Source organism: Amblyomma maculatum, chromosome 2, assembly GCF_055883805.1.
Source record: "Amblyomma maculatum isolate TAMU_Amacu chromosome 2, ASM5588380v1, whole genome shotgun sequence".
Taxonomy (NCBI): Eukaryota; Metazoa; Arthropoda; class Arachnida; order Ixodida; family Ixodidae; genus Amblyomma; species Amblyomma maculatum.
In genome coordinates this window covers 111,620,306-111,631,478 of record NC_139345.1, presented here as the reverse complement: position 1 = coordinate 111,631,478, position 11,173 = coordinate 111,620,306, and the positions used below count along the sequence as shown (strand labels likewise).

Here is an 11,173-nt window from a genome sequence, read left to right as displayed (position 1 = left end):
ATGCTGTACTCTCGTTTCAGTTGTCCGATGCCCGTAAAGAACTTGGGATACTGCCGGCGAACGCATTCGAACAAGTCATCGTGTTTGTTGACAGCTCTGATCTTATTGATAGGAGCAAACTGCTCGCAAGATTGCAGTCCCAAGACCGCCTGACGACCCTTTTTTACAACAAAGGATTCCACGAGCTGAGTGTCGGTGCCAATCCGAACAGGAAGGCATACCTTTCTCATATGCGCTATTTCATTCCCGCCATAGTGCGTGGTATTACCCTGGCTGGCCATGGCTGCCGCTTCGTTCCCGGAGCTTGAAACAAACCGCGCGGCAGCCGGCTGGCCTGCGCGCCGGTATCGACCTTCAGCCGCACTTCCCGTCCTGAAATATGAGTTGCTACCTCCCAGTCGCGCCACTTAGCTCCGCTCGGTTTCTTGTATGCCGTAGATATGTGCAGCAATGTAAAGTCCTCGCCATCCTATTGCTTGGCTATTTCTTTAAGGTCGGCTGTTCTTGCTTTGTAGCAAACTGCGAAATGATTCTGTCTTCCGCACCTACTACACTTTTTCCATACGCTTGACGCTGGCGGGGCCCACGATTGCAGTAGCCGCATTTTGTGGCTTCGTGTCTCCCTTTGTCGTAGCCTAGTGTGCTATTCCTCTGCTGCTGATGCCTGCTTCTCTCTGTCGCCACGGCATCGACGCTCTTGTCTTCGCTCCACGGTTTGCTTTCTGCTGCTGCGATTTCCTCGGACTTGGCCCATTCGACAGCAGTGGTGAGCGTCAAGTCCTTTTTGGCTTGAAGCTTTTCCCTTAACGCTTTACTAGACGTTCCATACACTATTTGGCCATGCAACATAGATTCTCGGAGGGCGTAAAAATTGCAGCTCTTATGGCGCTTTCGGTTGGGGGGACGAGAGGAGAGGCGCCGAGTTTTGCAGGGAGTTTTGCAGGGAGGCGCCGAGTTTTGCAGGCGCTCGGCGTACAGGAGTACAGGAGTATGCCGAGCGAGGGTGTAACTGTCCTCCCACAGGAACGCTGTCTGCGTGTCGAGAGTAGCGCGCTACGACCACGTGACCACACTTCTCTCCCCAGCATTATCCGCCTGCCGGCAGTGACGGCAGTTGCAACCCGAGGAGAGGCCAACGCTCCGTGAAGAACCACTTGTTTTCTATGCCTTTGTTCTCACAGCGCGGCGATCTGCTTCCATTGGCCCTTTCGATGCCAGCAGCGGCTCTCAAACATGCCAGCACCTGAGCAATGTTTTCCGCTCGCCAAGTGCCTACGCTTTGCAGCCGCCATTTTGAGCGTCGCCGACTCAAAAGAAAAAGAAAGATGGCGCGGATATGACGCTTTATGCCATGTGACTTCCTCTACACTCGCTTTCGACGAGAGAGCAGTCGGGTGTGCAATCGGGTGCTCTAAGCGGAGGAAAAGCCCTCCTCCTCTACCATTGGAAGCCAGTGATTCCACTCCTGCACTCCCACCGGAAGGCGGCCGCTTGACTGAGAACATTTTTAAAGGGCTCTGGAGTGCACCTGCTCTGCTACTCGAAATCACCATTAGACTTCAGTTTCAGGTCCCGATAGAAGTGCTCGAAAGGCTCACCTTCGGCTTGTGTGCGGCTCCGAAACACGTAGCGCTCGAATGTTTTGTTGCTCTGTGGTAGGCAGTAGGCCTTAAATGCTTGCCCCAGCTTGTTGTAGTCATTCGTATCTTCCACGGTAAGGTCGAAGGTGTAAGCGTCGATGGCCTCTTGACCGGCGAGGTGAAGCAAGATGGCGGCTTTCTGGGCGTTGCTACGCTGCTTTCTGGGTTCTGGAAACTCCGTGGCAACGAAGTAAAATTTTACTCGCCGCTTAAATCGACTTAAGTTGTTCTCCACATTATCCCCGAAACGTAGCGGCTCTGGAGCCGGAAGCTCCGTCATTTTTCGGCGCGGGAACTTGCCGCTTCTGACACCATGTATTAACCGAGGTCGACACGTCCAGTGACTGAGTAACGACTGATCTTTATTAGCGCCGTCCCTGAAGTGCCCGAGCCCGTTGCCAGACTAGTTAGCGTTCGTCGTACAGGGATACAGTGCCAAAGTTATTGTTACAAGACTGGTTAAAAATGACCACAACGTTACGAACGTAACGAAAAAGACGCGCAAGCGAAGATTACAAATGTTAAAGGACATAAAAACGTCCGGGCACATGGTAGTGACCGATCAATAAATGCAGATACTCAATTTTTGCACGCAAAATCTTCTGTCGTCAAGTGTGGCGGTCGAGCTTAGGTAGAAGAGCAACAGTTCCAGAAAATTTTCTGCGGTTTTGACAGCTGTTTTCTGAAAGGCTATTCGACCATGTCTTTCAACGTTTTTGCTGTTAGCCCTGTACAGACCTACGTGCGGGATCGAATAAAAAGGTCTTCTACATCGACACAGAAGGCTGTAGAAACGAAACGAATATTGTAAAACACCTGAACGATGTCTTAAAATACGCGGATGAGGCATAGGTCAGATACAGCATTTAGTCTAGCCAGGGGCGCATCTCTCAGTAAAAAACAAGCAATTCCTCAACAAGCACCTAACAAGCACCATCAGACGCACCTCTCAGTAAAAAAAAAAAAAACAAAAAACAAAAACAAAAACAAGCAATCGCTTGGAGGCAACTCCAGACATACACTTTCTCAAACCCAGTTCTGGTAAACGCTTGTTACCCAGAAATACGATCGGATTAAGGTTGTCACTGCGGGGTAAGAGGGTGCCTCGCCTACATACCCTGGGAATATTCCTTCACCCCAGGGAGGGCTGTAAGTATCAATATCGACAAAACCTACAAGACTACTGTACAGCTCGCACCTCGGGACTAAGCAGGGATCAGTCCGACCGTCCGAGGAGGCCGTCGAGGAATGACGTTCCGGCAATCACCCCAGACGGAGACACTCTGTACACCCGTCAGACCTAAAGCCGGAAGTCTAGGAGCTACGCATTTTTATCTATTAAACAAAAATGTTTATTCCTCCACCCTTTTCTAAGACACTAGAGTCAGCTGCCAACTGCATCTGAAAGGCAAAGTTAGAATGAGACCCACGCCTAGATCCTCCGCCGCGATGGCGCAGTGATTAGGATAGTCGACTGCAGTGCCCAAGAATACGAAGTCGAATTCCGGGCGCCGCGGCCGCTTTTCAATGGAGGAGAAACGCAAAGCTACCGTGGGCTAAGTGATGCCAGTGAACGTTAACGAAACCCCAAGAGGTAAAACTTTCAGGAGCACTTTACTACGGCGTCACTTTCGGACGTCGCTTTGGGACATTTAGAACCACCAACCAAATAAACCAAATCGACATCAAAACCGTAGCCATGGCATGGCCCCGCGTTGCCCTGAATTGTCATTGTCTTGGGAGGATTTTCTGACCATGTTCCCACCCTCGCCCTCCTCCTCCTTTTCTTTTACCGATGAAGTTTTTCTTGACGAGTAGCCGGTTATGTGAGACTGCTTGCGAATGCAAGAGTATGCGGGTACAAAAAAAAAAACAAAAAAAAGCAATTGCGCTACGAAGCGGCATTTAAATAGCTAGGTGCGTGCCACAGGGAAAGGTTTGAACTATAACCGTGCGAAACAAACAAGCTAAAGTGTCACTGTTGTGAATGAACTCACCTCGTCAACACAAAGGGTTCACGAATTTATTGCCACATGCTCATTCTCCTCTGCACCAATAGCCGTTATAGGATCTGAAATATACAGGCTGTTTATCGCGAGATTAAAAACGACCTAAACAATGATGATTCTGTCTACTCCCCTTTATCCCCATCCATGGCCATGAGCCTTCCCATTCAATAAAGGACATTCAATCAATCAAACGGTGAGATCTCCTAGCACCGAATGACAAATAACTCTCTTCATTCATGCGCAGCATGTCTTTTAATAACATATGAGGTATGTATTATGTACAAAAAAAATTCCGAGAGCACTGTAGAATCTGGGGAAATGCGAAAGCCTGAGCGCTGCTGCTTCACATGGTAAATCGCGTGCCTCTTGTCGAACACAGCCAGCGTTGCGTTGAACGCATTCAAACCCCAGCGGCGTTCTAGAATTTGTGTAGAGGCAACGTTGTTTACAGGAAAGGAAAGCCGCAGTATCTGTCACAAGCGCAATCTTGTTGACACACATCGCGGCCACATAATAATAATAATTGGTTAACAGGAAAGGAAAGGCGCAGTATCTGTCACACTTGTGTTTGTGGACACCTGAACCACCTCGTAAGGGAAGGGAGGAAGGTGGGAGTTGAAGTGGAAAGAGAGAAATAATAATAATAATAATAATAATAATAATAATAATAATAATAATAATAATAATAATAATAATAATAATAATAATAATAATAATAATAATAATAATAATAATAATAATAATAATAATAATAATAATAATAATAATAATAATAATAATAATTGGTTCACAGGAAGGGAAAAGCGCGGTATCTGTCACACATGCTATGTGAACACCTGAACCGCGCCGTAAGGGAAGGGATGAAGGTGGGTCTGAAAGTGGGAGAGAAAGTGGAGCTGTAGTGGAGGGCTACGGAGTAATTTTGACCACCTGGGGATCTTTAACGTACGCTGACATCGCACAGCACATGGACGCCACTTCGTTTCGCCTCCATTGAAACGCAGCCGCCGTGGTCGGGTTCGAACCCGGGAACTCCGGACAGTAGTCGGGCGTCTTACCACTGCACCACCCCGGCGGGGCGGAAAGAGAGAAAGAGGAGCCGGAGTGGAGGTGCCGGGGTGGGGCAGTCGTAAGACGCCCGACTACTGTGCCGGAGTACCCGGGCTCGAACCCGACCTCGGCGGCTGCGTTCCGATGGAGGCGAAACGAAAAGGCGTCCGTGTGCTGCGCGATGTCAGTGCATGCGTTAAAAATCCTCAGGTGGTCGAAATTACTCCGACCACATCTCGCCGATGCAAGATTTTGACACTCATTACACTCTTCTTATTACACAAAATTACGCATCTACTTTGTTCATTAACTCAGAAACACATCCACTTCCTTTTGGCGTGACGTCACATCCTTTGGAGATCCACATGAATAGTATAGCTACTTAGACGTCTTATCAATTTTACAATTTGGCCGTAATTAATAAACTAATCATTCTACTGGCATAATTTTTTTCCTTTGTCAATCGCAACCATTTGTTTGATTCTAACACTCCTGAGAACAACACAACGGCTGCGGACACATTCTGTACACACGTTTTGTACACGCGACCTTGCCGACATAGCCTCGAATGCTTTCGTGTTAATGAGATCTCTCTATGTCCTCGTTAGCACAAACCTTGAATGAGTTTGAGGTTGCAAGTATTTAGGCGTGTGCATAACATCTAACTTATAACTTGGAAGTGCCACTTGAACTTCCCTACACCATTGTAAACTGAACTCTTGGCTACCTACGCTAGAATTGTTTAGTATATCGATCATCATTGCACCTTTAGCAGTCTGTCTACCAATAATAACGCTAGAGCTAGACTGGAGCATGTATCATGACAGACTATGATGGGGCGATATTTTAAGTTTCTAATTAAGAACAACTCAGTCTCCTTAGCCTTGTCCACTTATAGCTGAACAAACATGCAGTAAAGATTTCTCAACTGGGCTACTGGTTTCAAGACTTACCTGTTTTACAGGCGTGCGCCAAGGCTCGTTTTCCCAGAAAATGCCACCTTTTTACCTTACCGCAACATTCCTAGCTGGCGCCACCACTACAGTGCAAGGGCATTCTCCTTACTTCACTGCTCATTTCACATTTTCGCGGCATTCCGGGAAAGAGTCCCCCCTTCCCTTGCTCCACGTCCCTATCACACATCGCACCCAGCGAACACTCGCTAGCCCCATTCAGTCCAAGAATCCAATTGAACCTTAAAAAACACTACAAGTAAAATCGGCACCCTGATGTTATCGACTGGTCAGGGTGCGCACGTGTCCAAAACCCAATGGGAGACGGAGGGTGTCGGCTGACCACCGCGAGCGGTGCGCGTGCGCCGAAGAGCACATGGCCACTGTCGAGGCGAGCGCTGGTGCCAAAATAAAATATGACAATCGCTAACTTACGCTAACTTACTTAAATGGTGCGCCGAGAGAAAACGTTGTTTGCGGCGGAAATGCACTCACCAGCTTGCGTCAGCCCGAGGTGTAGTGAGTACACTCAGCGGCCTACAGGCTTGCGAGGGGGGATACGCAGAGATCTTGCACTTGCATAGGGGAGCTAGAATTAGATATCCACCACCACACAAAGCCCTAACAAAGGAGGAAGCGACCGGCTGGCGCATGATTACAGACCAACTCCTTTCCTAACCTACACATACTTAATAAAATGTTCCCGACACAATACAGAGCCACCTGCCCTTGGTGCGATGCCACACCTACACTTTATCATATCACGTGGGAATGCGAATGCAACAAAGCATTCCACCAACACCAAGACCCGAGTGCGGAGCAATGGGAGAGTCGGCTCACCAGCGGCGAGCTCGCGACCCAAAGGGCCTTAGTGCAGCACGCGACTGATGCAGCACGACTCAGTGGAGCCTTGGAATAGGGGCCCACCCTTGCTGACGAGAAGTCTCAAGTCGCCAGCGCCAGAGAAGACGACGGAGACTGCACAACCGCGAAACCCTTGAAATATTCAATAAAGTTTTCACTCACTCACTCAGCGGCAGCGCGCCGGCATTTCGGCAAGCACCTCTCCTGATCAGCTTGATCAGAGGTAAAGAGACGTTTAAACTCACGTGCGGTGCGCTCTGCTGTTCTTCTGACAGAAAAAAAATTTTGTCTTCATGATTTTCAATTTTAGGGCCGCCTTCCATCACTTCGGTGGTAATCTCTACTTGCGTGAGGAGGGCGCTTGCTCAGAATGTTAAGGAGAAATGGCGATATTTAGAAAATAGTGGTGGGTTCACTGCTTGCGTGCGTGTGCGTGCATGCATCGTGCCAAGTGAGCGCCATACACACAGTGTTTTATTTCAGAGTGGCAAACTAAAACAAAATTGTAGATTAACCATGTCCAGGCCTGCTAGGGGAAATAAGGAGCACTCACCGAGTTCTAAAACGGTCAATGGGGTGAACTCACTCTTCTTGCCATGCTTCTGCGGTTGATGGTCACCAAATATCTAAATTTTTCTTGTTTTGTTGCTTATTGAGAAGTCTTTTTTTTTTTTTTTGCGTTAGCACCCAAGCTGTATATACTGCCTGTAGTCATAAGTGGGTACATCGAAAGGCAGCTGCAATAAAGAGAGCCATTGCGCAAAAGCTTGCGCATTTTCATGTGCATAGCGCAAAATATTGATGAATGCGGTGATACAAAAACTACATAAACATGCACACTTTAGCCCATTGAATACTTAAGACTTTAAAAGTGCAATGAAGCGACACACTAGCACACACTAGCAGGACAGCAGCAAGTACAACAGAGGCACATGAATTCTTTTCTAAATTTTACTTTTCATAATTGATTAGTCCGTATTGAGAACACAATTCTTATGCACCTATCCACTTTCGACAAGATATGTTTCAATATCTATTGAAAAAAGCCGAAGTCACCTCTTTCTTTCGAAAATGCTGGAATAAGACGTTAGAGGGAAGTATACGTAACACTGTGGAATTTGAAAGAAATGGGCGCATAAAAAATAAACATAAAACGAGGGCACTCAAGAATGTTCTTTGTGTACCTTCGGTGTATCGAGGTTGTGCACTTTATTAGGATCACGAAACCACCGCCGTAATCAAGGAGCTCTTCAGGAAACGAAGTTCATTCATGTTGAATGTGAAAACTATTGGCTACAAGACGTACCAGAATGCAGCTCAGCCGGGTTTGAAACATTAAGCATAAGAGAAGGAGGAGGAAGATGTGCTTGGGTTATGTGTGAACGAATACAATTGGGCTTCACATGAGCGACAACAAGGAGGAAGGTCTCCCGGCAACAGTTTGTGGGAGGTCTGCTAGAGAGGGGCAGTTCTCGCTACAGATACCTGAGGCTAACGCCATTCCCAGTAATGAGTCGCTTACTAAAAGCAAAAATATAATCCTTTGTAGGAGTACTCTTATAGGCCCTCTGACAGCACAACATTGATACACGGTAAATAGCACTTGTTCTTTCTAACCGCGCTCACACATCCTGGACAGGAGCAGCACCGATTCACGCGTCAGAGCACATGGATACATTTACAGACGAAAGTATCATTAGACATGTTTTGACCGCTTACACAGTACACTAAGCGACCAAGGATTTGTACTTAATTTCACTCTGGTTTGTGTATGCAATGTTTCCTTTATATTTTCGATGAGAAGAAACAACACCAATACAACCCGCATTCTCATGTTTTCTACAGGTAACCTGTCAGCTTATATCACACAATAAAATGAACCGGAGCTTGCAAGACGAAACAAAGCAAAGTCGATTTTCGTATTGAGTAGAGATATTTACACAGCATTCACGAGATATTTACTAGTTTGAAAGTAACACCTGATTCTTTCTCGTCTCTGAGGACTAGGATGAATGATGGTTCATGGTTGCAATGCATTTCATACACAAGACGTAAGTATGAAAGAGATCTGAGCAAGGTTTGAGGGGAGCATCAGTTCTTAAGCCGAGTCAACGTTTCGATAAGCGCCTTGTCGAAATGCTGGCTCGACTAGAGAACTAAGGCACCTCCTCAACCCTTGTTCAGTGTTATTTCATACGCGCAGGCATCTTCCTCTTTCCGCCCAAAACGTAGGAATGTTATATTCGCTCACGATGTTATCTCGCTACACGCACTCGGAAATACAGACGAAAACCAATAACAGAGACTTGAAACAGACGGGTGACGATAATTATTTACGTTGAATTATACCTACTTGAGAAAGTTATGAGGTGACCCGATGATGTAGAAACTGTGCTCTGCACAGGTCATTGTCTAGATCTGCTACAGAGCGTTCACAATAAACACTATGAATCAGCACAAAGTTAGCTCCTATCAGATATCAGTTCGCAGTTGGCCGTGGTCACTGTCCGAGAGTGGCGACCGGAGTAGGTGACTGTCAGAGTCGCCATCTTGTGACAGGGAGGACTGGTGCGAACGAACCAGCGTCGCAGACATGGCAGTCCTTTGAGCAGCGATCCGATGGCGCTTCGTCTTCCTCCACCGTGAGCCTTCTGGAAGTACAGGAAGATGTACGGGTTGATGGCGCTATTGGAGGCGGATATCACACCGGACAGGGCTACCACATTGGCATTCAGGACACCGGGGTTGCCGAAAGCTAGGATGACCTCCTGTACCATATAGGGCACGTTGGTCACCAGGAATGCCCCGAACACCACCGCAGTCATCTTCAGCGTCTTCACCTGTACAAAACGCAAAGCAAGTACAAGCAATTAGGGAGAGTGCAGACAGATGGGGATTGGATTTACTAATCAGTGCCTTCTTTTTGCTCGTCCCAGTAATATCTCAACTAAAGAACGACAAAACGTTTGCCAGCGTTCTGTCATTGTGCTCCGAAATATTGAATGCGCGAGCGCAAACGGATTATGATGGAGCATCGAGACATTAGAAAATACCAAAAATGTCGCATTATGCCCCAACTTATGGAGTAAAATGAGAAAGTTTACGCGGTGAAACGAGACGGCATTGTATAGTTAACACATTGCACTGTCTTACAAGTGATTTCCGTGAAGGTGGCCTCAAAGCACCTGCACATTCGTTTCGTGACAAGCTTACAACTGTACCGCAACTGGCACTGTTTTTTCAATGAGCGCGGCGCACTAAGATGTTATACCACCACAGTTTGCATGCAACGGTATATGGGATGTTCTAAAATTTCTTGAATATACGTAACTTGTTTTTAGTTCGATGCTGTGGTTGTTGCGTTTCATTCCAATCAAATGGACATACGTAATGGTTCAATTCTCAGCATGCCAAAAGAGCTTTTATACTTCGCCACCAGTTGGACAGGTGACTTTGCTCAGTTCGGCTTAAAAAAAAAAAAGAAAAAAAAACTTTGGCAGACACTTATAGGCACCTCCTAATTGTTGATGCCATAGCGTGCGTGTTTTGCGAGAAGTTTGGTAAGAGTTGGGCGGAACGAGCTGTTATACTGCTGTGTAAAATTAGCTAGGTTTTAACTATACTTAACTGACTAAGACATCCAAAAGCACTGTTTATGCATGGCTACTACATTGGTATACAGTTTCGCGTAACCGTTTGTCACTGAGAGTCTGAAACAGAGTCTGACAAAGTGTTAAACGTCTCTAGTTGGTTGTGGTTTTTGGTAGAAGGAAACGCGCATTATGCATCAGAAAATTTTCAAAAGAATTCAAAGCGCAAACTATGGTGGACCCCACCGGGATGGGTCTGCGGTTAAGAAGCTCGACTACTGAGTCGAAGTTCTCAGGTTCGAACTCGACCGCCGGCTGCTGCATTTCGATGCAAGCAAAATGGTCAGGCGTCCGTGTTGAGAGATGCTTGTTCACGTTAAAGATCCCTAGGTGTCCAAAATTATTCCTTAATTCTTCGCTCTGACATCTCTTTCTTTCCATTTTCACTCCGACTTTCCTGCGTTCTCTTAAAATGTGGTTCAGATGTCCATGAAGAGTGTGAGAGATACGGCGCCTTTCCATTAAACCAATTTGCAATTTATTAAACTATGGCGGAATAGTAAAAAAAGAAATATGAAAACAAATAGATATAAAAAGTCAGAGGGCTAACACACACACAAAAAAGGAATTGTCGCTGTCTTCAAATGACTCGAGTCTCCGTGCAGGAATAATACTTTACCTTTTGAAATCTGGTAAGTGTTCAAGGGATGTCCAGAGACATGGAGGGCCTGGGTGTCGTCGACTACCAACAACCAGTCTCTACAATCTGATCCCTAAACAGTCCCTACAACCGCCTCATAGGCATGGCAACAAAGCCGCCTTTTTTGACAGACTCTAGAAGACCCGCTTAGAGTCACACAAAAAATTAACCACCTTGTGAAGGTATTGCGTTTTCCTTGCGATACTTTGCTTCACTGACTTCCAGCGACAATAAACTTCTTTGAACAGGCATCTCTCCTTTTCTTGAGTAGGAGCCAAGTCCAAGACACCTCTGACAACCGCCAGTATCTCATGGTTCTTCATTTCGGACACCAAGCTATTCAGTCACCAATTGGTGGGTAATTTAA

At 46.6% G+C, this 11,173-nt stretch overlaps 1 protein-coding gene across 1 annotated transcript in view; it reads right to left on the bottom strand.

The window, feature by feature from the left end:
* Positions 1-7,452: 7,452 nt before the first annotated feature.
* LOC146199560 (putative G-protein coupled receptor 150) overlaps positions 7,453-11,173 on the bottom strand; it is a 41,112-nt gene continuing 37,391 nt past the window's right edge. Inside the window, exon 2 of the mRNA XM_084595074.1 lies at positions 7,453-9,356. Within this exon, the coding sequence (XP_084451200.1) occupies positions 8,979-9,356 (378 nt within the window). The 3' untranslated portion in view covers positions 7,453-8,978. The remainder of the gene's footprint in view (positions 9,357-11,173) is intronic.